This window comes from Hyperoodon ampullatus (genome assembly GCF_949752795.1).
Source record: "Hyperoodon ampullatus genome assembly, chromosome: 10".
In the NCBI taxonomy this organism is placed as follows: Eukaryota; Metazoa; Chordata; class Mammalia; order Artiodactyla; family Ziphiidae; genus Hyperoodon; species Hyperoodon ampullatus.
Window position 1 is genome coordinate 11,801,122 of NC_136923.1, and position 25,268 is coordinate 11,826,389.

The 25,268-nt window shown below is 49.2% G+C and overlaps 1 protein-coding gene and 1 long non-coding RNA gene across 2 annotated transcripts; both read right to left on the reverse strand.

The window, feature by feature from the left end:
• Positions 1-6,952: 6,952 nt before the first annotated feature.
• LOC307059158 lies at positions 6,953-8,340 on the reverse strand. Its single transcript, XR_013811112.1, has 2 exons — positions 8,173-8,340; positions 6,953-7,178 (listed from the first exon to the last, which is right to left on the reverse strand). It is a non-coding gene; the product is annotated as an uncharacterized lncRNA (long non-coding RNA).
• A 10,070-nt stretch (positions 8,341-18,410) lies between these two features.
• Positions 18,411-23,619, reverse strand: BHLHE40 (basic helix-loop-helix family member e40; the record flags this gene model as incomplete). Its single annotated transcript, XM_079712861.1, has 5 exons — positions 18,411-20,529; positions 21,842-21,965; positions 22,929-23,036; positions 23,309-23,378; positions 23,540-23,619. The coding sequence occupies 5 exons, from the start codon at positions 23,617-23,619 to the stop codon at positions 19,673-19,675; spliced, it is 1,239 nt and encodes a 412-aa protein (XP_079568987.1). The 3' UTR covers positions 18,411-19,672.
• Positions 23,620-25,268: the final 1,649 nt, after the last annotated feature.

Here is a 25,268-nt window from a genome sequence, read left to right on the forward strand (position 1 = left end):
CCTTCCAGGCCCCAGGGAAGGGATGGAGGCATCGCGGGCTATCAGTGGCAGAGGCTGGATTTTAACCCATAAATCCAAGCCTCCGTGGCCAGCCTGGGCTCTGCCCCATTAGCCCAGGCCTCAGCCTTGACTCTGAGCTAGGCTTGGAGGAGGGGGAGTGGGGAGGCTGGCTGGGACCCCACCTCTGCTCGTAGTGTGTCACAGGACAGGCAGAGCCACTCCCCGTTTCCCAGCTTCGGAGCCTGTCGGGCCTGTGGGTTCCCCACTGAACAACAGGGACAAACCTGGGGGGCATCGGACAATCAGCCCTAAGGAAGGAGCCACTGTTCCAACCCAGGACTCCGCCTTGCTGGCTGCCCCCAGACTTCTGGGCCTCCTGCCTTCCTCCACTCACTGTTCCCTCACCATCGAGTCGGCATCGGCCCCACCTGGGTTCAAATCCTACCATCAGAACCAGTGGAACAGTAGAGGAGTCATTTCGTTGCCGCCCTGAGCCTCACTTCCCTCACCTGTGAAATGGGCTCACACCTGTCTGCTCTCCTAGGGCTGTGGGGGAACATTAAATCTGATGAGAGTGCTATTAGCAAACACGGACCAAGCTTGCTCTGGGCCAAGCTTGTGCTCATTGCTCTGCGTGCGGTGTTTACTTTATTGTCATGTGCACGATGTGGGGTAGGGATTGTTATGGGAGCCAGGTTTGTGGGCACACGGCCCGTGCAGTCATGCAGGGCCACCACGCGCTTCCAAGGGCCCTACAGTGGGTTTTATACTCAGCCATTGCTGTCTTGAAATTTTTAACAATTTTTTGACAAGGAACCCTGCATTTTCATTTTGCACGAGGCCCTGCAAATTATGTAGCTAGTTCTGATTATTATGTATTCATTTATATATTCAAGAGATATTTATGGAGCCAGGCATGGCTTAAAGGCCCTGGAGAGAGAGGAGTGAACAAAACAGAATTCCCCACCTCCGTGGAGTTTACTTTGCATTACTTGGTTCAGAGAGGGTAAGTTATTTGCCCAAGGTCACACAGTGAAAAGGGGATGCCCAAGTTACAACTCAGAACTCTTAACCACAGTACCATTTCCCCTTCAGCCTAAGGCTGGAAAGTGTTTAACAGCACACCAGGCAAGGAAATAGCCACAGAGTTCTAAGTGCTTTAGATGTGTTAACTCATTGCAACAGCCTATTTTAGAGACAAGGAAATGGAGGTCAGAGAGGATAGGTAACTGGCCCAGAGTCACACTGCTGGTAAGGAGCAGCGCTGAGACGAGGAGCTCAAGTAGGCTGGCTCAGGGCCACGCTCCTAGCCCCTCCAGCACACTGCCTTTCGAAGTCATCACTCAGGAAATGGTGGCTTTTTATAACTCTTAATCACCACCATTTTTGTTTTTGTTTCCGGAGACTCCACGCAGCCACGAGGAGTCGTCCCACCCAAGGAGACCCATATCACTTTGTGTGGAATGAGGGGATTAACAAATGGATGAGCAGATTCCTTCCAACTATGTGGGTAACATCGACAGCTGCCCGCCACCCCCGACCCCAACTCCGACATGATTTGTCACCGGGTCCTTGACATCCAACTTTCGTTGTCTTGCCTTCAGCCAGTGATGAAACCTCTCCAAGTTCAGGATGTAGAAAACAGGGTCTCACCTTCCAGGAAACAGGCCGGGCTGAAGGGAGGGGGCGCCGCGGGGAGCAGTGGTTCACAGCGATGGTTATCGCTCAGTACGAGCTTTCCTTTTCCTCCCTCCGTGATGACAGGGCTTGTCCTAGGGGTGCCCTCCCCTCGAGGCTGTCACTGTTTGGAGGGTCTTGTCTCCCATGCTTGGGCTGATTTGAGGAACTGATCAGTCTGGCAGACCTTAAGCCCTGGGTGATTTCTGGGGCTCTGCCCAGACTTCCCACTCTCCTCACTGGTGTGTGACATGCTCTGTCATTCATTCATTCCTCAACAAGTAGTTACTGAGTACCTACTATGCGTCAGGTACTCTTCTAGGAACTGGGGATACAGCAGAGAATAAAGCAGACAAAAATCCCTGCCCTCAGGGAGCTTATATTCTAGTCCAGGATATTGCCAACTGGGACTTCTTTGGATTGGATGGCAGACAGTGGGAATTTTCCCTTCTTGGGCACTGGATATTTTTTCACTCTTATAAATATTATCAAGTTTTGTCTAGGACACAGTTAGGGTACTTTTTGTTTCAGGTAGGAGAGTAAATCTGGCTCCTGTTACTCCATTTTTGCCAGAATCAGAAGTTTTTCCTTATGAGAAAGCCTCTAGGCCTGGGAGGGGCAAGCCTTAAAAGCTCATCAGTTATTTATACCTTCATGTGAATGAGTTTATGAGCTCCTTTCTGAAGCATTGTGGTTATAGGAAGTGAAGAACCGAAAGACATTAAACTAGAATATAGGACTTAGGAGATAAATCCAGAAGTTCTCATACAGCCATAATTTCATTTGAATTCATCATCATCTTGCAAATCTGCCAACAAGTCAGGTGCTTCTATTTTCATTTTACGATGAGGAGGGTGAAGCTGGGAGAGCTTAAATGACTAGCTCAGTCACACAGCTAGTTAAGACTCAGAGCTACTGACTTCTATCCTCGAGCTCCTTCTAACACACTGTGGGTCAGGGGTCACCATGGGGAGGGGAGAGGGCAAAGGGCATCTGTGATCCCCAACACTCGTGCTGATTTGGTTATTTCTCATAACTTCTGCCTCAGCTTCCTAGGGGCGTAAGTCAGCACAGCTCATATTCCCTGAGCAGCAGCTACAGCTTAGAAAGACAGAAAGAGAAATCAGACCAGAATGTCAATTCCACGAGGGCAGGGGCCACATCCGTTCGGTTTACCCCTAGGGCCCCCATGCCTAGAACATCGCCTGACCCCTAGTAAGTTTTCAAGGACTATTTGTCAAACAACAGAACACAACGGAGTGGATTTGGGGAATAAACAGACCATGAGGAACACCTGCCTCAGTTGCCTAATCAGTAAAATGGAGACAAGTCTCTGCCTTTTAATGCTGTTTTGATTTTGTTGATGTATTGTATGCTTCATGAGGACGGGATTTTGTCTGTTTCACTTACACACTGCTGTGTCCGCAGCATCTAAAACAGTGCCTGTCACGTAGTAGGTGCTTAAGAAATATTTGCTGGGTGAACAGGTGAGAGTGAAATATCTAGGTTTCGGTGAACGTGTAGCATCGGGGTTAAGAGCAAGGAATTTGAAGTCAGAGCTGAGTTTGACTCCTGGCTCTGCCACTTACTAGCTATATGACCTGGAAGATGCCTGTGAACCTCCGTTTCTCCATTGCTTACACTAAGGAGGGTCATCATCTCTACATCCAGGTGTCCTGAGGATTAAGTGAGGTTGTGCAAATAAAGTTCTTAGCATAGCTTAAGGAACAAAGAAAATGCTCCAAAGTTATAAAGTTCTCGCGTGTCTAAGAGTGAGGGTGCATTTTTAAAAATCATTTAAAACAGTTTTTAAAAATTGAAATGTAGTTGATGTACAATAGCTTGTTAGTTTCAGGTATTTTACATAATGATTTGATATTTGCATACTTCATGAAATGATCACCACGAGTGGTCTAGTAACCATCTGTCCTCATACAAAGTTATTACAATATTATTGACCATATTTCTTATGCTATATATTATATCCCCATGACTTATTCATTATGTAACTGGAGGTTTTTACCTCTTAATCCCCTTCACCTATTTCCCCCACCCCCGAACCCCTCCCTCTGGCAACCACCTGTTTGTTCTCTGCATCTATGGGTCTGTTTTTTTTTTTTAACTTTTTATTTTATATTGGAGTATAGCCAATTAACAATGTTGTGATAGTTTCAGGTGCACAGCTAAGCACATGAGTCTGTTTTGAGGGTGCATTTTTTAAGGGCTGTTTTTCTCCAAAAGGACTTTTATCCCTTGGACTCCTCCAAAAGACCCCAGAGGTTGTTCTCCTGAAAGTTGAGGCTGCATGGAAAACAAATTCCTATCAAATCTCCATTGACATTTTAGGTGCTCCTCAAGCCCGCAGGGCAGGGCCCCATCCTGCCTTATGCTGGCTTGATCCTGATGCAGCCAGATTCTCCGCGGGGTCACCAGGCTCTGCTCGACTGCCCTGGTCTTCTGCAGCCCTTTGAAGTTGGGCTGTGTCTTTTCTTGTCTCATGGTTGGCTGGGCCTCAAAGCTCACAAGCAGGCCGTTCCGCACCAGGGTGCAATGGGTGCTCGAGAGATCTCCAGCAGAGATAGGGAGTGAAATCTAGTCCTGCAGCAAAGACAGCTGCAGATAAAGTGACCACCCCGGGCTCTGCCATCCCCATTGAAGCCCTTCAACCCTCATCGATGGATCTAGTCCAAGTCTGGGTCTTGGTCCACTCACAGGCCAGAGTTCTGGGTCTTTCTGGTCTTAACTCTTTGGGCCTGTAGACTCCATAAGTGTAGGTCAATTTTTGGTTTAGCAACTTCAGTCATTATCAAGGGAAGATTCTGTGGCTTGGAAAAGAATGACCAGTGAGGCTGACCTTCCTCTGGACTGCAAGGGTGAGGGAGCAGTTCAGAAGAGTGAACAGGGAGGCCTCTGACACCGAGGGGGGTGGGGATGCAGAAGGGTGCTGGGCACAGAGAAAGCTCTCAAGTCCTGAAAACAATTATTACGTGAGTTTGAGAATAAGGAGATTCCAGACCGAAGTGTCCATATCTTTCTTTTGACATTCAAAAGTCCTACCCATCTTTAAGGCTCATTCACAACCCACTTATTTGGAGAATTTTATGGAGCTTAAATTTCTCCCAGCCTCACTACTACATGGCTCTCCTCCCCATCTGCTGTGCTCCACTGCAAGCTCTCCTTAAACACATGTATATGTGTGTGTCTGTAACTAGCTTGTGTGCTTTCATTCATTCATTCAGAAACAGGCAGTATAGTCCAATGGTTAAGAGTGTACATGGGAACCGGGTAGCTGGAGGTCGCTGACAATTACTACCTGTGTGAGTTCAGCAAGTTACCCACTTTTTCTGTCTGCCTCAGTCTTCTCATCTCTGAAGTGGGCATAATAGTACCGACCTCATCAGGCTGGGTGATGGTTAGCTAAATGACTACCTACAAAGCATTCAGAACAGTGCCTGGTACATAGTAAGTACTCAGTAAATAAGATACCATGCTTATCCTTTGTCAGCAAACATTTATTAAACATCTCCCAATGCTGTCTGTATAACTATTACTGGGCTCGTGGAGATAAAAGATAATGCCTGCCTTCCTGAACTCTCACTTTAGACTCCACACCAACCTTTGGTAATTTCCCTTCTTTATCGGCAGGAAAATGCTTACTGATAAATTCATGAAAGAAGGACAATTATTCCTTCTCTGATCGGAGCTTGAACTGCCCAGGGTTACTTTTGTCTTGTGTGCACTGTCTTAAGGACCAGAGGGTTTACAAAGGGCTCTACCACTCACATACAAAGTTATTTCTCCTCCCCTGAGGCTCAGTTTCCTCAACGGTAAGATGGGAAGTGGGTGGTAACTTCTGCCTTTTAGGGTTTGCAGAGCAAAAACAAATGAGGCAAAGCTCATGGAGGCATCGCGGAGCCCCAAATGGCTTGCATAGGATAAAAGTGAGGGCAGCCTCTCACAACCCCAGTGAGAGTTTCCTAGGAGGGCAGGACCAGCTTCTTGGTCCCTGACAGGATAACACACACTAGGGCCAAGTGCAGGGTCTCTATCATTTCATTAACAAACAGTTTACACAGCAGACCCAGTGAGAGTCAGAACTATAATGATTGTAAGCCGCAGAAACTCCTCTCCAACAGCTTAGGCAAAAATAGAAATGTGGGGTGATGACTCTGGGGGTAATTGGTGTATGCACAGGCAAAGCAGAAGTGCAGCCAAGGCCTCAGGACAGCTAAGGGGTTCACTCATGTGTTCTCTTGCTGTCTGTCTCTACCATCTTATCTCTTCTCTCTCTCTGCCTGTCAGCTCTGTTCCCTCAAACCAGCTCCCTCTATGTGGCAGGAAACATGGCCATCAAGAACATCCTGTTTCCTTAGAGAGAAACTGAATTTTCTTCCCTAGATCCAAACCAAAAATGAAAAAAAAAAAAAAAAAATCTCATGGAAAGATTCTGATTGGCTCACCTTGAGTCATGTGTTTCTTCCCGGGATCAATCAGCTATAGGGGGTGGAGGGCAGCAAGCAGGGGAGTTGGAGTTGCACAGCACAGACTCAGACACTAGGGGCCTACCCAGCTATCAGGACCCCAGTTGGGGAGCCTCCACTTCAGCCCCTGAGAATGTCTGAGGCTGTCCCCTTACCACACTTAGCACTTTTATTGTGCCCTGGCCTGAATGCATGTCGTTTCCCCCAGTAGATGATAAACTCCACAAGAACAAAAATGACATTGGATACTCTTTTTAGTCTTCTCTCTTCCCCCTCACCCTGCCCATCACACATAGGATGGCAGCCTTAAGCACACTGCTAGTCACATGGTCATGGAATGTCCCAGATAAGAGATCACAGAACTAAGGCACAGAGACAGAAAGCAATTTGCCCAAGGTAACACAGCTCAAAGTAGATGCCAGGTCACCTGCCCTGCGATTTCTGTTTGCTTTCTCTCTCTCTTAGGGTTAAAGGCTCCAATCCTCATTCTTACAAGGAAGCCTCTGCATAGCTCAGTCACTTCCTGCCTCTCCAGGCTTATCTCATACACTCTATACATCTTCAAGGTGGTTATTATTTTTATTGCTATCCCTATCGTAGCCAGAGGTACCCACACTGATCTACTTCCCTCTCATTAGAGATAAAGGAATTTCTGACTCTGCATTCCAGCCAGGGGTAACTTCTTTCTCAAATCTGCCCCACCACCCCCTATCTTCAGAGCTTTTGCACCTGGAATTTCCTCTGCCTGGAACACACTTTGCTAGGGCTGCTGTAACAAAGGACCACAAACTGGGTGACTTAAACAACAGAAATTTATGGTCTCAAGTTCTGGATGCTGGAAGTCTGAGATCGAGGTGTCAGCAGAGTTGGTTCCTTCTGTTCCAGTCCTCTCCCCCAGCTTGGGGTGATTTGCTGGCCATCTTTTATTCCTTGGCCTGTAGATGCATCCCTCTGATCTCTGCCGTTATCTTCACATGGCATCCTCCTTGTGTCATATCTGTCTCCATGTCCAAATGTCCCCTTTTGATAAGGACATCAGTCACACTGGATGAGGGCCCACCCTCATGACCTCATGTTAACTTGATTACCTCTGTGAAGACCCCTGTTTCCAAATTAGGTCACATTCTGAGGTGTTGGGATGTTAGAACCCGAACCTCTCTTTGGGGGGACACAGTATAACCCATAACAAACATCATTTTTCACCCCTTTCCCACCCAACCAGACATCCTCCTTATCCATCCCATCTCAGGCGAGCCTTTTCTGAACGCCACAGACCTCACCCGGCCCTGCTGTCTGCCCTCGTGTATTCTTCCTTCATATTTGTTGTGGATGGCTGGTATCTGCTTGTGTTGTGATCTGGTCAGTACTTGTGTCTCCCTCAGATGCTCCGCTTCATGAGGGCAGGAGCATGACTGTCCTGTGCACCACTGCAGCCCCAAAGCCCAGAACCTGACTGTCAGTAAAGAGTATCAGTAAATGCCTGTGGCCTGAATGAATGAATGATTGAGAGATTAAGCTTCACTAATCAGAAAAGCAAAGAGAAGTTTCTAAGCAAGGCCCTCAGAGTCAGAGAGATTAGTATTTCCTCTGGAGAGAAAGAATTTGCTCCAGAATCCACCAAGGGCCAAAACCCCACCCTCACCTCTTGACTAATGGTCATGGCCTCTCCCTCCTACCCCATCACCCTGGGAGAATCCACTCAGCATAGCTTTGCAGGGAAGGCCTCAGGAACCTCGGGGAAGCTGGAGGTGAGTCAGAAAGGCTGGTTAAGTGAACAGCTCTGAAACCTGACCCTTGGCATGGAGCTTGGGGGAGGCGGGTTCGCAGAAGGTAACAGTGCTTGCTTTAAAATTCAAGGGGCCTGAGGGAGCATCATCTTGCAGAAAAGCACTCTAGTTGGTAAGGGGCCAAGTGTGGCCCAAGCTCCAGGTACCCGGGGTTGCTTTCCCACCACTGCCTGACTGCGTGGATTTTGTCGGGTCCACCCCTCCCCACGGGGCTATCCTGCACTCACCTGCGTAGGAGATGCAGCTTTAACCTTTGTGGCCTCTCCTCTCCCTTGTGTGGGTGGAGAGGCCCGGTGGAGAGACCTTCATCTGGCTCAACTGAAGCAACTCGAACTACCGACCCATAAAGGAATTCCAGCCCCCGGGCTTCCCAGGACCCCTGGGGAACACCTCATAGGCAGTAGAATCCCAAAGGGAAAAAGGAAGGCCTCCCTAAACCTAGCTCAGGACGAGGGCCAAGCTGGAAAAAGTGACTTGCAGGCCAGTCACCACGTTTTTTCCCCAGTGAAAGGCTGACTCATTGCAACAGGCCTGGACTGGCTGGGACTCGAGCCGGTGGCTTGGAACATGCCTGGGCAGTGAACGCCTTGTCTAAAGGCTGGGTGGTGAGAAGCTGCGGATCAGGGGAGCTGAGGCCGCGGCCCTGGGGAGCACCCGCACGCAGCCTGGGAGCCCGAGGGAAGCAGGGGGAGGGGGCGTCCCTATTTTCCCTCCCTCTCAAACTCTTGGGGGCCTGGCATAGCACAGCAGGAGCTGGGTAAAGTCTGGAGGGGTCCTAAGACCCCAGGGGAATTAAGTCCTAATGTCCTAAGACATACGCGTTATGGTGTTTCCTCCCCATAGGACAAGTAAACAGAAAACAACACTAAACTTAAATGTAGAGAAAACGAATAAGGTCTTGATTTGCTTCATGAGCATTTATCTCCATGCTTTCCTTTGAAATATCAAAGTGGAATTATTTTCCAGTATGGGGGAAGATGGAGGGGAACTGGGGTTGCTTTCCTAGTGCCCTGAGCACATATTCAGTCTGCCCTTGGGGTGGTTTGGCGTGATGCAGAGTGCGGAGTTTGACTCTGATGGACCCCGCAGACCCTATTCCCTTCTCATGCCATTGTCCATGTTGACATCCAGGGCTTTTTGGCAAGGACTTTTGAGTCATGCGTTGGTTTAAATCCTGGCTGTGCCATCTGCTTGCTGTGTGACCTTGGGTAAGTCACTTGATCTCAAGTGACTAAATTTCTGTACGTGTCAAATGGAAAGTACACAGGATAAATGCATGCATAGTGCCTAGCACAGCACATAGCACAGAGTCTGGCTTATATACAAGATCTCTTCCAGCTTCTCCGTTTATGCCCTACAAAGCTGCTTTTTAGGAAAAAATGGTGTCAGTCATTCACACTTTAGTGTGAATAAGCTCCTGTCAGTGTCATTCCTTCTTTTCATTTATTTACTCAACAAATGCCACGTACCTGCCTGGTACCTCATTTGAGCGAGGTGCTACTACTCTCTGTACAGATTTTTCTTTTTATCCTCACAACAGTCTCTGCAAGATCACTAATATCCCCATTTGGTGGTGGAGGAAACTGAGACTCAGGGAGATGAAAGGACGTTCCCAAGCTCAGACAGTAGAGCCTTGTTCATTCAGGAAACATTGACTGAATTTCTGCCCTGTCTCAGAATGGGGACTAGGGGCACAGCAGGCAGTGAGTCACGCCCCCATCTTAAGACCCTCATGGGCTACTGGCTGTATTTGCACATTTCTGTCATCACTCTAATTGTTAAAGTCCCTGAAAACCTTGTGCATGTGGTCAGGGAGCGCCTTCCCCTTCCCTCCAATTGCCTGTCACAGGGAGTTGCCTTCCTCCTAGCATGTAGGACTGGCCCTGCCCAAGGCTGAGCTGCCAGATCAAGAAAGCCTCCTGCTTTTCTTTCCACATCATTTTCTGGGGCTCTGCTGAGTAGATTTCCAAGACTACCTCAGAATTCCGTTCTTCTCCCTTCTTTTGCACTTCACGAAATAATATATATTACAGAAAAAACACGTTCATTGTAAAAGAGAGAGAGACAGAAGAAAAGAAAATAAAGAAAAGCAAAAATTTTCAAAGTAACGGTAACTCCAAGTCTTGCTGAGATGGTTAAAATTTTGTTGTATTGTCTGCCAGACCTTTCTCTTATACAATTAGAATATAATTAATAGTGATAATGATAATACCGATAACACTAATTTTAACTAACCCTGACTTGAAGCTTCCTCAGTACCAGATACCGTTCTAAGCACCTTAAAAATTTTAACTCATTTATTCCTCACAATAGCTCAGTGAGCTGATTATTACTGCCCTCATTTTACAGGTGTGGAAATTGAGGCAGAGAGAGAGAACATTTAAAAGTGTACATGTTACTCTGTTTTTTTTTTAAATGGGAACATTCTGGGGGCTTCCCTGGTGGCGCAGTGGTTGAGAGTCTGCCTGCCGATGCAGGGGACGCGGGTTTGTGCCCCGGTCCGGGAGGATCCCACATGCCACAGAGCGGCTGGGCCCGTGAGCTATGGCCGCTGAGCCTGTGCGTCCGGAGCCTTGCTCCACAACGGGAGAGGCCACAACAGTGAGAGGCCCGCGTACTGCAAAAAAAAAAAAAAAGGGAGCATTCTGAAAGCACTGCTTTGTGACCTACTTTTCTCCCCTTAACAATTATAAATTTACCTTCTCAATTGTACTTTTTCATGACTATTTAGCATTCCGACCTTCATGCATACCATGAATTATTCAACCAGTGTCCTGTAGGCCACTTTTCTGATTTTCAAGGTTTTTTTTTTTTTAACTATGAATGACACAGAGATGTCCATCTTTGTAGCTTAATCTTTGAAAACCTAATGAATCCCTCCCTGCGATAACTCCTGGAAGTGGAATCACCTCGTCTCGAGACATACCTATTCCAAGGCTTCTGGCGTCCCTTGCAAATTTTCTCCCGGAGCAGTAAGACTCCTGGGAGGCTAAAGGGATGTGAACTGTCACAGCCCCATAGAGGACCGCTGTGGTGATACCCATCAGAATGACAGATGCTCATGCTATGACCCAGCAGTCCCACTTCTGGGAGTTTATCCCATAAATATCATTATACACGTACAAAGTGACATCCATATGTTACAATTAGTCATTGCAGCCCTGTTGGTAATAGTGAAAGGTCAGAAATAACCCAAATGTCCATAATAAGGAACTGATCAAGTACATGACAGTATATCTATACAGTGAAATCATATGCAGTTGTAAAAAGGATTCCAAGCCTTTCTATGTATTCATGGGAATAGCTCCCCAAGATATAATAGGTTAAAAATAAGTGCAGGCTATTTACAATAGCCAGGACATGGAAGCAACCTAAGTGTCCATCAACAGATGAATGGATAAAGAAGATGTGGCACATATATACAATGGAATATTACTCAGCCATAAAAAGAAATGAAATTGAGTTATTTGTAGTGAGGTGGATGGACCTAGAGTCTATCATACAGAATTAAGTAGGTCAGAAAGAGAAAAATACCGTAGGCTAACACATATATATGGAATCTAAAAAAAAAAAAATTGTTCTGAAGAACCTAGGGGCAGGACAGGAATAAAGACACAGATGTAGAGAATGGACTTTAGGACATGGGGTGGGGAAGGGTAAGCTGAGACGAAGTGAGAGAGTGGCATTGACATACATACACTACCAAATGTAAAATAGATGGCTAGTGGGAAGCAGCCGCATAGCACAGGGAGATCAGCTCGGTGCTTTGTGACCACTTAGAGGGGTGGGATAGAGAGGGTGGGAGGGAGACGCAAGAGGGAGGAGATATGGGGATATATGTGTATGTATAGCTGATTCACTTTCTTATACAGCAGCAACTAACAAAACAATGTAAAGCAATTATACTCCAATAAAGATGTTTAAAAAAAAAGTGCAGGGAGAGACAAATTAAAGGTATGGGTCTATCAGATACAAACTACTATGTATAAAATAGATAAGCAACAAGGATATTTTGTATAGCACAGGGAATTATAGCTATTATCCTATAATAACTTATAATGGAGTATAATCTGCAATAATACTGAATCACTATGCTGTACACCTGAAACTAATATAATATTATAAATCAACTATCCTTCAATTTAAAAAAATGTGTGCAGAATGATGTAAATAGCATGCTATTTTTGTATGAAAAAAGGAGGCAAATGATAGCCCTCATTTGTAGTTGCATGTATAAACACTGATAAGCTCTAACATAAGTTAAAACAGTACCTACCTGCCTGTTTACAGTGATTTTGGCTGGGCCAGAGGGATCAAGATTAAAGAGAACGAATCAAGACAGGAGAACAGTTTTTTTCACTGATCACTTTCTGTGCTTTTAGATTCTGAAACTATGCTGTACTTCTATTCAGAAAATTCTAGCTCTTAAAATTTCCCTTCCGATATTGTTAAAAATTTTTTAGGTATGATAATGCTATTGTAGTAATTTTTTTTATAGAATACTTATTTTTGAGAGATAGTGAAATATTTACAAATGAAATTATATAATGTCCCAATTTGCTTCAAAATAATATTTGAATGGAAGCAGCAGAATAGTATATATATTACAGATGAAAGTGATTGGACATGAATTGATGACTGTTAAAGCTGAAAAGCTGATACATAGAGGATTCATTATGCTCTTCTGTTTACTTAAAAAATAATTTATTGAGGTGAAATTCACATAAAATCCAGCACTTTAAAGTGAACAATTCAGTGGCATTTAGTACATTCACAGTGTTGTGCAACTACCACCTCTGTCTAGTTCCAAAACATTTCCATCACTTCAAAGTAAAACCCTGTACCATTAAGCAATTTCCCCCCATTTCTCCCTCCCTCCAGCTCCTGGCAGCCATCTGTCTGTGTTCTGTCACTTATCTATTGTGGACTTATCTATTCTTGATATCTCATGTAAATGGCCTCATAGTATTTGTGACTTTTTGTGTCTGGCTTCTTTTACTGAGCATAATGTTTTTGAGGTTCACCCATGTTGTAGTTTGTGTCATTCTACGTACACATGTTGTAGTGTAGAGCATGTAGTACTGCCTTTCTTTTTAGTCCTTTGCATGTATATACCGCATCATGTTTATCCGTTCATCCGTTGACGTACATTTGGGCTGTTTCCACTTTGAGGCTATTGTGACTAGTGCTGTTAGGAGTGTGCTTGTACGTGTCCTTGTCAGAGTACCTGTTTTCAGTTTTTTGGAGCGTATACCTAGGAGCACAACTTCAGTTGTATGGTCATTCTATGTTTAACTTTTTTTTTTTTTTTTTTTTGCGTTACGCGGGCCTCTCACTGTTGTGGCCTCTCCCGCTGCGGAGCACAGGCTCCAGACGCACAGGCTCAGCGGCCATGGCTCACGGGCCCAGCCGCTCTGTGGCATGTGGGATCCTCCCGGACCGGGGCACAAACCCGCGTCCCCTGCATCGGCAGGCAGACTCTCAACCACTGCGCCACCAGGGAAGCCCTATGTTTAACTTTTTGACACGTCACTCAACTGTCCTCCCCAGCAGCCGAACCATCTTACATTCCCACGAGCAATGTAGGGAGGTTCCAATTTCTCCACGTCCTCGTCAACATGTTTTTTCTTCATTGTAGCCATCCTAGTGGGTGTGAAGTGGCCTCTCATTGTGGTTTTGATTTGCATTTCCCTGATGACTAATGACGTTGATCTTCTCATGTGCTCCTTGGCCATTTGTACATCTTCTTTGGAGAAATGTCTGTTCAAGTCCTCTGCCCATTTTAAAATTGGGTCATTTTTCTTTCTGTTGTTTCTGTCTACTTTCTTATATGTCTTAAATTCTCCACAGTAAAAAAAAAAAAAAAAAGGTACAAAAATATTAGACATTTTATTAAAAACTTTAAGAAACACACATCTCCCCTCCCCCCCGCCCCACCCCCCGGGAAAAGTAGTAGTTTTCCCTCCTTTTTCCCCCAGTTGATTCCGCAGAGATCCTTGCATGATCCCTACCTCCATATACCATCCATAATGTGGTTTCCAAGAAAACCGTATTTGCTCTTCAAACAAATAAATAAGCACAGGTGTCTTCCCTTTCACCCTCTTACAGGTAGGTGCAGGGTGGAACAGCAGGGCGCTTAGGAGGAGCCGAGGCTGGCTGTCCCCATCACTTTGGCCACAGCCTGAGGCCAACCCCCCACCTACCTAGCAGGCTGGTGACTCATTCCCTGAGGGCCCCGTGTAGAGCGGAAGAAACCTTCTGGGCCCCAATCCAGCCACATCACAAGACTGGATGGACCAGCGTGCCGGTGGCTTGCATAGCCAATGGGAGAGGCTTCACCCAGCTCATGTTCTGCTGTGGCAGTCGGGCCAGACAGATGGCTTGGGATAAATAGGGGGGGGTGTTGCTGAAGGGGGGATTTTGGCTTTGAGTGGCCTCAGCCTCCCTCTGGAGCCCGGAGAAAGTGGTAGGTGAGGTGAAGGCCATGCCTGAGGAACGGGCTGTAGTTTGGTGCCTTCCAAACATTCTGTGATGTTTTTTAGCAATGGAACTCTTGCTCAAACAAACCTTTACGATATTTAGGACAGAGAAACAGGAAGCTGCTCCAGCTAAAGAGGGGGTAAGAAGCCCAGAGCCTTCCCTCCCTCCATGCCACGTGGCATGCTGGGGAGTTCTGGGTCTCTGGGGAACATGCCGGTCCCATTAACACAGAGTCTTTATATGCAACCACTTGGGAACTCAGCGCGGTCTGTCTCTTGGAGCCTTGAAGGGGCTCCAGAGGCCTGAGGAGAAACCTGGCAGCCCGGCAAGCTCCAGCCTGAGATTCTGACCCCTCTTCCACACAGAGAAGAGACCTCTTGCTTACTGCTCACCAGCCACGTACTGGGGAGCTGACCAAGGGCTGCAGAGATGGGCCAGGGTGTGCGTGGGCTGCAGGAACCTGCAAGGGACAGAAAGAGCTGCAGTGGCCTGGTCTCCAAGCCTTCCAGCCTCCATTCCAGCAAGAGAGCCGGGAACTCGGTCTCAGCCTCCCTCCCTCCGTCCAGTGGAAGTGCCTCTTCCCTTGTGGTCCATAGGTCCCTACTGTCCCAGGCCCCTCTCCTAACCTTAAGAGAGATGTGCGGGAAGGAGTGGCCCCTCCTCCCACCCCAGAAAATTTGACATAGAATTTCCTTAAACCCAGATTCTGGTTCTCAGCGTAGTCAACCTAAGTGCCCAGCCCGCCCCAAGCCCCAGTAGTCCGGCAGGGTTAGTTCTTTAATTAGAGAATGGGCCCATTTTTGGCTGCAGAATGGTATGTGGGGACATTTGTCAGGAAGCAAATAAAGAGTCGGGCGAATAACTTTACCCTGAGCTTCAGTTATCTCCTCCGCCCACTGGGGATCATAGTACCTATTCCATGGGGCTATTTTGAGGATTAAATAAGATAATGCATGCCCAAGCCCAGCGTCACAGCAGCTCAGTTTAGAAGCAGTTCTATACCAGAGAAAGGGCCTAGCTCTCTCCTTCACACGATGTGTAACCTCTGATGAGGCTCAGATTTCTCCTCTCTGAGCTCCAGTTTTTTCACCTCTTATTAAATACCTACCCTTCACAGTTGCTATAGGAAGTAGAGATAATTCACATAAACCGTTTAATATAGTGCCTGGCATAGGGAGAGTACTCAAAATATGGTAGTAACTGAGGCAATTATTATACTTTTACTATTATTATTTTTATGATTACCATTACTATTATTTAACAGGAAGGGCAATGGGGTTTTGTAGTTAAGCACGTAGACTCTGGAGCCAAATTGCCAAGTTTAAATTCCAATTCGCCACCGGAGCTGTGTGACTTTAGGCAAGTTACTGTATATGGAGTGCTTTGAAGAGTGCCTGGCAAATAATAAGCGCTACAAACTGCTGCTAGTAATAGTAGTATTGGTATACTATGCACAACCAGATTCTGAAAGCCTTCCCCTTGGATCCAATTAAGAAGAGGCAGAAACCAACATATTCACCGTTCCACTAATGGTTTAGTGACTCAGAAGCTGTGTGACCTTGGGCCAGTTAACTCCCCTCTCTGAGCGTGCCTTTAGCTATCTCCAAAATGTAAATTATACTAGTACCCGTAATGGTCCTTCTAGGTTGTTAGGCTTCATTAATGAGCCACGACCCGTGGGAAGCTTCTAGCTTCTAGTTAATTAGGCTCTTTTTCCAATGCCCTGCCTAAATCCAGCTCCACCCCCGCCCCCCCCCAAGCAAGCCTTCCCTCCCCCCCAACCCCGGGAGAGCGCTCGGATTCCCTCCCGCGGGGCGCGAAGGGGGGCTGCCCGGCGCCCGATGCCAGGTCCTATTCTGGGGGCCGAGCGAGCCCGCGACCGTGCCAAGCTTCCCCGGGGATCAGGTTTCTGCTGACGCGGTGCCAGGCACGTCTGCTTCCAGGAACCGGCAGCCGCATTTAGCCGCGGGCCGCACATGAAAGGGCTGCAGTCGGAAACGTGACGTTGTGTCAACAGGCGAGGCAGGTCAGCGCTGGGTGAGACCATCCCAGCCGGCCGGAGGCTCACGCCCTGTCTGAAGGCGGCTGGATCGCAAGTGTCCGCTCCCCCTACCTCTGGCCACCTCTCCTCGGCCCCCAAAGCCAGCGCTTCAGCCCCTCCCAGTCACACACACCCCTTGGTTAACAGAGGTCCTCTTTGTCCCCAAGGGGCCAAAGACTGGGGTGCTCCGCATCTCCCTCCGAACCACTTGGAACCTGCTGGAACCGACCTAGAAAGAAGATCAAGGGCAAACTGGAAGCAGAAAAGGAGGCAGAGGGAGGGCTGCTGCTTTGAGGGGTGCTCCATAGGCTCCAGTCGTGGGATTCTGGGCTGAGGCTGTGTGGAACCCCCAAACCCTTTTTAGTTCAGGGTGTGACACTTCCCTCTGTCTCCACAGCTACTCCTTGAGTCACGGCCCAGGGCGGAGAGGGTGTCAGGCCCAGAGAGCCTGGCCTTGTTTTCAACCCCGGCCTCCATCCCCAGGATACACTTGATTTGTTTAGGTTTTTTACCCATGAAGTCTAGCCAGAAAAGCTCAGCAATTCATGGAGGAATTCAGGAGCTTAACAGGCAGGAGACCCTGAGGGCCAGGCCCTAAGCTGCTGGGAGAAAGAGGGCCTTACCGATTGCTGTCTGCCTGCTGTAGGACATGTGAGCGGGGCTCAGAATCCTTTTTTACTGAACCACAAACGGGTGTGGAGGGGGCGATGCCAGACTACCAGTTCATTGCTAAGACCACCAGCTCACCTCCTGACTCTTGGTCCAGGGCTCCTCCCATGACACACCAGGCTGCCTGCGGGCACCTCACACAAGCCAGGCAATGCTCACTCTCGCCTGCTGGCTCATCAGCAGAGAGGGAAGGTGACATTTGAAGCAAACAGACACGACGGGCAGGTGGTGTCTGCCTGGCTGAGAACTCCCTGGGGGCAGTTTCCCTGCATGGGCTCCAGACAGCCAGAGGGTTCTGGAAGATGCTCTGGGATCTGGAGCTTGGCGAGCCAGGCGCTGGCCATCAGGAAACATCAGGACACCTCTGAGACGGAGAAGGGGACAGGCAGAAACGCTCACTCGACCGACCGGGTCATTTCCCACTTCTTTTCCCATGGAAATTTTTTTTTTTTTCCATAAGAGCGCTTGACTAAGGAACGCCAATATTCATTCACGCACAAACACGCCCAATGAGAGGAAATCCAGGAAGGATGTAGAAACTAATCATGGAATGTTGCTTTCAGAGGCAATTGGACAGGATATGGCAAACCCATTAGACCGTGCTAGACTCGAAAAAGTTAGAACGCCTTGGTAGAGGTGCTGTCCCCCCCGCAGCAATTATTATTGCATCATAATCCATTCAATCTTCTCTCAGTGTGCTCCCCCCTCCAGCAAGCTCCCCAGACACTGAGGCCCACGATTTCGTACTTTGATTTTCTGTCAAGTTTTAAGGACCATGACGAAAGCAGACTGGGGGGGAAAATAGGCTTTTTGCTTAACTCTGGAAAGAGGCACAGGCTGATAGTGAGCCTCTGGCAAAGGTTAGTCTAAGAAAACAACTGAACAAATATTTACCTTCGAAATTGACTAAGCTTATTCTGTCTGAACACAGGCATGGGAAAACCTGAATGAAATCATACCAAGATTAACTAGTTGTTACCTTCAGCCAAGAGGGGAGGGCAGGAGGAGAAGGCCATTATCACACCCTTGAGAGTTCTTTTAAAAATGCAGGAGACCATCTTTCTCTTCCACAGGAAAAGGATTATTTTATTAAGTATTTTAAAACAACTAGTTAACATTGACTCATAGATAAAAATATTTACAATTTCCCACCTTCAGGAAGGCTCCAAAATATAGACACTGTACCTCTCCCCAGAGAAAAAAAAATTATTCTCTTCAAAAACAGGAATACATTCATTTGTTCTCACCTTTGTAGATCAAGTAATTATACAAATAAACATCTGAAACATTTTCCTTTTTAATATATTTATATAATATATATTTATGACAGTTTTACAAATAAAGGCAACGACTTTAATACCAAAATAAAAACAGGAAAGGAAAAAGTTAAAACACGATCAGTGATCAAGCATAGTGCATTTCAAAAAGCTGGTGCAGGGCGAGCTGGACAAGTCAGAAAAGTACTCTGGACCAAAAATAAAACTTCTTTGAAGAAGACAGAATCCTTTTTAGCAAGAAGGACACTCCATACGCCGTCGGGCGAGGGAAATTAGCCTGCAGAAAGGATGCTGCTTTGCCAAGGGTTGGTTAGGCCTTTAAGAAGCTAAGCTTGGTTAAAAGGAGTTTTAGGATAGAGCTGAGAGCCGAGTCTGGCTTGGCTTGTTGAAACTGCAATTTGTTACTCAGCTTTTACGCACTCTGGGGTGCTTGGAACTTAGGCGTCTGCATCTCTCACAGCCTGGTTTGGTTCCCTGGACAGAGAAACTGTTTCTAGGTGAGACTAGAAACAGGTGCCAGAGGCCCGGGGGACCCCTCCCGCCTGCCCTGGCAGCCGGGCTTGTACCAGGGCGCCCTTTTCAGATCCTTAGTAAGCGAATCACTTCGAAAGCCTGAGTAGGGAACTACATTCTCTTTACTCCCCCGAGGCAGGGGTGGAGAGCAGACCTGCGGATATCTCCCCAAACCACTACCGTGCTATGCCAGTGTCTGCCACCTCACCACTTTGCAGAACGCTCAGTCCGGCTGCCCTCTCCCCATGTGGTGAGTCACGGAGACAATAAAAGGGAGCAGGGTGGGGTCATAAGAGCTGGCTGGGAACTGCACTCTGGAAAGCCCTCTTTTGAAAGTACCTTTTGCTCAAAGCCACAGACCCGGCTCCCAAAGTGAAGACTGACTCACAGACCAAGACTTTGAAGCTTTTGAAAATCCAGCTGATCTGTATCAGAGGGGGCTATTCTCTGGGAGGGGAAAAGCCCAGAGGTCTGCGACAGTCCCCCTTAAATCTCCTGATGTCAGGCAATCCTCATGTCTTCCCTACACCAAAAGGAGCTTTAATGTCCCATACCAACACACAATGCACATGCGTGTGCGTGCGCACGCACACACACACACACACCCCTGAATCTTCTCTCCCTGCCTCACATGATCTTGGCATACACACTGGAACAATCCTGCTACACTCACAAACACGTTTTTTTGTTTTTTGTTTTTGGAAGTAGGGAGGAAGGAAAGCGAAGCAGCAGGATCCCCTAAATAGTTTAGTCTTTGGTTTCTAAGTTTAAAGGGGGGATCTGCTTCAGAGCTTGGAGCAGGGCGGAAGAGTCGATGGCCGGATGGGCTGGCAAGGGAGAAGGGAGTCTCTGGGGCATGAGCAAGGGGGCTGAGATCTTGTCTGGGTTCATGAAGCTGGTGAGCGCTGCGGCAGAGGCGTTGAGGCCTGGGTATAACACTGGGACGGAGGTGGGATACCAGCACTTCTCCAGCATGGGCAAGTAGGCAGTCGCTGACGGTGGGATCAGATAGAAGGGCAGGCAAAAGGGAGGCTGGTGCGGGTGTGGGCCCAGGAACGGGGAGCTGATGAGGTCACTGCTAGTGAAATGGCCTTCATCATCTGAGAGCTGCATTCTGCTCTTTTTCGTGGGGGGTTCTTCGGATTCTTGCTTAATAGCACCGATCCTTTCTCCCATGGTGAACCTGCGTCCATGATCACTTTTGAAGTACGGCTGCTCGACACGCAGCTCAGTCTTCTCTGATTCTCCTCCGTAGCCGCTGTCTGTGTCCGTGTCACTGCCACTCTGCTCGCCGCTCGAGTGAGCGAAAGTCCGCTGGATGACTGGCACACAGTTTTTGCCTGGGCCTTCAGAGCCTTTGGCCAGGGAGCTGGGTTTCTCCTTGAAGTCCATTGCTTTGGCACCTGGGTCTGACGGCTTCCTGGCAGTACCACCCTGCAGGAGCTCGGAGACCACGCGGTGGAGGTGGGTGACGAGCTGGGTAGATTTCAGGTCCCGGGTGTTCTCGTGCTTGGCCAGGTACTGAAGCACCTCCCGGGCACATGTCTGGAAACCTGAGCAGAACATCTCTTGACCTGCTTCGACATTTCTCCCCGACAGATCACCTGGATCAACACAGATCCAAAGGAAGACATTTCAGAAGGCCCTGTGGTTTACCTGGACACCTATGTTCCAAAGACCCAGAGCTTTCCTTTCTGTTAACAGCATTTGCTGATTTATGTTCCTAACTCCAAAAGTAATAGGATCAGGGGAAATGTGGATGACAGCAAAAAGTATAAAGAATAAAATAAAAATCATCCATAATTCTACCATTCAGAGATGAGATATGATTTGTAATGGCTGTACAATATCCCATCACAGACACAGACCATATTTAATAGAGACAGACTGTTTCCCCTCTTGTTGAATTTATAGGTTGCTCTTGAGTTTACATTATAAGTGACACAGCAATGAACATCCTAGTATGTTTGTAACCAGAGTCAACTTATAGTCAATTTATATCTTTTTACCATAGGAAGTGACTGGATCGTCAAAAAAGGAGAGTGAAGGAACAGTGTCACCTAAGGTAAGCTTATTTTCAATGACTTATACAAGTTGAAGTCATGCCGTCATCTTTAAAGGCTATTTCTAAGTCTTTCCCATGTATTCCATTCATGATCCCCAAGAAATTAGGTATGGTCATCTTCCTGTTTTCCGTAAGGAAACTGGCAGAAGCACTTGCTAGCTTTTTGTGATTCTCATCATACTAGTTTGGAAAGGAGAGCAGAGAAGAATGGAATGAGGGGGTGGGGAGAGGAATTTCTCTCTAGTTTGTACAGTATGATTTGGAATGGGTGTGACGAGATGGTTAGAAGGTGGCTGTGATTCTCTAGAAGTCAGAAACAGATGATGAAACTTCAGTGGTTTCGTTAGATTGTGTAATTCACCAAGATACCTAGTGGCTATTCAGGGAATCACATGAAATGCAGGAAAAACTCCTGTTGTCGTCCTGCCAGGATCGTACCACACACCGAGTGATAAGGAAGTAGAGAAACAGGAAAACACTGGGGCATACCCGTGATTTATTCTCCAATGAAACAGGGCTAAGAAGAACAACTGTAAAACACCCACGATGCAAATTATAGGTGCCTTGGCATTTTCAAAGGCGGGGGGAAAACTCCCAGAATCCAGAAACTCTTAAGTCAAAATGCCACAGAAATATTTTACCATTTGACTAATACGTATTCATGCCAGGTGGCACACGCAGCATTCCGAATGAAAAGTCTGACCTTTTAGGAAAGATAAAACGGCATCTCCCCCAACGAATGTGCATAAGCAATTTGTTGCAGGAATGTTTCTCATACCAGATGTTGAGCCCACAGGCTCTCTATTTGTGCTAGAACTCTTAGGAGATGATAGCCAGGCTCGGGTACTCACCAGCTTGCAAACCGCTCTGCAGGGCAATGATTTTCTGCTGTTGTTGATCAATTAGGTTTGTTAGTGCTTTCACATGCTTCAAGGTAAGTTCAAGAACCACTGCTTTTTCCAAGTGACCCAAAGTCTGGAATAAAAAGAGCCTCAGTCAGCAGTGAGCGCAGAGAAGTCCCACCTCTGGGACACTAATTAGCAATGAGATATGTCTCTAAAGGAAGGAAAAAAACCTTTCCTGGTTGGCTAAATTTAGTTTTAAGTTCATAGTTGAAGTTTTAAAATATATATATATATATATGTATTCAATATATATTTTTGATTAAAGAACAACAAACTGTCACCCATCTTTGGAGGCCTTTTGGAAGCAGCAGCTAGCTCAGGAGAAAGCTTTGACAGATAAATTTTTCCAGCAGCCGTTGCTGACCTTAACTCAGGGGAATCCGGAGATAACATTTCTCTGCAGTGGTGTCAACCCGAGGAGAGACTTCTACTGTGTCTGGCAGCCAAGAGGCTTTCCCTAGTTTCTTTCCTGACATCCTGTCATAACTTCCAGCTCATCTACACTTTTTTCTTCCTCCCTAAATACTATTCTTTTTTCTTTCCCCAACCAAAGCCTGCCAAGCTAGTAAGCTGTTGGCTATTGCCAAGAAAGGACAGGACGTTAAAAAAAAAAAAAAAAAAAAAACCACCACATACACACACACACACACCAAAACAAGTCCTCTTATTTTAAAAAGGGACCGGGGGGCGGGGGGGAAGGGGGTAAAATATTTGCGAGCTGCTTGGTTTGCTCAATTCGGGAAAACAAGAGAACCCTGAAGATCGCCAGCAGGGAAAGTCTTAAACTCTTGCAAGGGAAGGCGAGCCGGTGTCGGTGCCAACCTGGAGAAGTACAAACGGTTCTCACCTCATTTGCACGAGGCTGCCAGAAAATTCTGACCCTGGGGAAGGGTACCCCCAAACAGAGCCGCCCACCAGCTCGGATCGAGCCATCTGGTCTGCAGTTCCCAGCGGGGCCTGCAGGTGGCGAGTGACCCTCGCCCGCCCTCTGGGCAGAGGAGCTGGTTTGGACAGAGGCCAGCTTCTCACTTACTGTAAGTTTGAGATGTTCGGGGAGGAGATCCTTCAGCTGGGCGATGCACTCGTTAATCCGGTCACGTCTCTTTTTCTCGATGAGCCGGTGCGGCAGTTTGTAGGTCTCCTACGAAGCGCACGGGGAGACGGTGGGCGCGGGAGGACGGGGGTGAGGAGCGCTCCTCTTCCCCCCCCTCCCGCCGCGGCGCGAGGAGTCGGGGCAGCGGAGCAGAGTCACACCCAGAACCAGCTCCCCTCCGCCCCTTCTTCTCCAGGCCACTCAGTAGAGGCACAGAGCCCACACCTGGCATACCCCCTCCAGCCGCAAAGTGAGAAAACTTTTACTGGAAACTCAGCGCGTGCGAGGGGCTGGGGTCCCGAGGGGCGCGGTGCTCTTACCTTGCTATCCTCGCTCCGCTTTATTCCCCGCCGCGACTTGTACACTTGGTACATATGGGCAAAATCCATCCTGCAGGGAGAGGGACGAGGAAGGGCTGTGACTTGCGCACCGGCTGCAGGAGCCCTGGTTGGCAAGAACCCCCGGATGCGCCCAGAACTACTCCTAGTTGCAAGCCGCGCACAACGCAGGGCTGGAGTTGAGGCTTGAAAGGGCCCGGGGTGCCAACTTACCCTGGTAGGTCTCCGGGCTCCAGTCCCGGCGCTTTGGGCAGGCAAGCGGGGGGCGGTTGCGCACTGGGGATCCGCTCCATTGCGCGGCGAGCCGGGGCCACTGTGCGCTCCTGTCTGCAGCGGCAGAGCGTCGGGTGAGGACTGTTCTGGAGAGGGTTTCGGGGGTCTCTTCGCAGGGGTTCCTCGGACTCTGAGCTCCTTGAAATCCGCTGGGCTGCCGGGAGCTGCGGCTCTGAGGTGCAGCTTCAGTTGGGGGCGTGCATGGTGGACCCGCGGCCTCGGGCTCCGGCTCTGCGCACAGACTGGCAGTGTGTGCTCCCTGCGCCGTCTGCGCCGTGTGAGCCAAGTGAATGAGAAGTGGGGCGGGCGGGGAGGCGGGAGGGAGCGCGGGGGGGCCGGTTAGGGCGGAGTGGGGGGGGTGGGGGGGACGAGCCGAGGAGTAATGGAGAGGCTGCGGGCTGGGTTAAATGGGAACGAGTGGGTGGGTTGGAGCTACGTGTTCTACCCTGTGACTCCAGGCACGTCTGGCCGCTGCCGGGGAGGGAAGGAGCGACCTGCCCGCCCTCCCCCGGCTTCATCACATGAGTCTCACGTGTTGGACGACGCTCCCGCGGCTGCGAGGGAGCCCCCGCCTCCACCCCCGGCCCCCAGGTGTCTGCGGCTGCCTTTCCCCGAAGAGGGGGTGGTAGCGCAGCCCGGGTCCTGCCCAGCCGGGTGGGGGGCGCGAAAGCTGGAAGGGGCCGGGGAGGTGGGGGGAGGTTGGTAACGTGGGCGAACCTGCCCCAGGGAAATGAAGTAAGTTCCCGTCTCCTGGGAGGGAACGGGGGAGGACGGACCCGCCCGCGTCTGACTCAAGCCGGGAGAGGAATATCCCCTCGCTAGCTCCAGCCCAACCCTCTTCCTCCTCCCCCCGTGCGGCCCGCTCGGAGGAACCGGCGCACAGCGGAGGGAGTTGCCCGCCTCCCCCCTCCTCCCTGGCGCCTTCCCCGGAGGCTGGGGTTTCTTTCTGTGCCGGCTTCCCTGCCCCCACCCCTCGGCCCCGCGTCCAGGAATCGCCCGCCGTGGGGAGGGGCTGAGGGGCGGGGCGGATGTCACCCCATGGGAAGCGGGCTGGCAGCCAAGCGCAGGGGCAGCCGAGGCCGCCGCCGAGCACGCTGCGCGCACCTGACCCGCGAGGCTGTGCGCCGCGGGCCCCTGGCTCCCTCGGAGCTGCGTTCCCGGGCACAGCCTGCACGCCGGCGAGCACCCACTTAAGCACCCCCCAGGGTGCCCCAGTGCCCCCCTTCCCGTCCCGCACTTGTGCCAGTCAAGCACAGAAAGATACCGGGCGCGGTGCCCTGCGTCCCCTCCCTCCTCTGCCCCCACCGGAGCAGGACGCATCCCCTCGGGCCGCAACGTTACACAACCGCAGCGACCGCGCCTGCCCTGCAGCAGCGCGGAGTGTGACACTTCACGTGGCCGGGGCTCGGGCCGCAGCGCTCCCGACTGCGAGCCCCACTGCTCTGGCCCGGGGGGGGCCGAGGCCCCCGGGCTGCGGTGTGCCCGCCAGGGTCGGCCATCTCCCTCCTGCCGGGGACTTCGGGGGCGCTGTGTGCGGTCTGCGCTCGGAGGAGGAAGGAAGAGAGAGACTAGGACAAACTGTCCATCACAGTGACATCTTAGCGTTCATTCATTGGGCACATATTGTTGAGCCCCCTACCCTGTGCCAGGCGTTGTGCCCGTTGCTAGA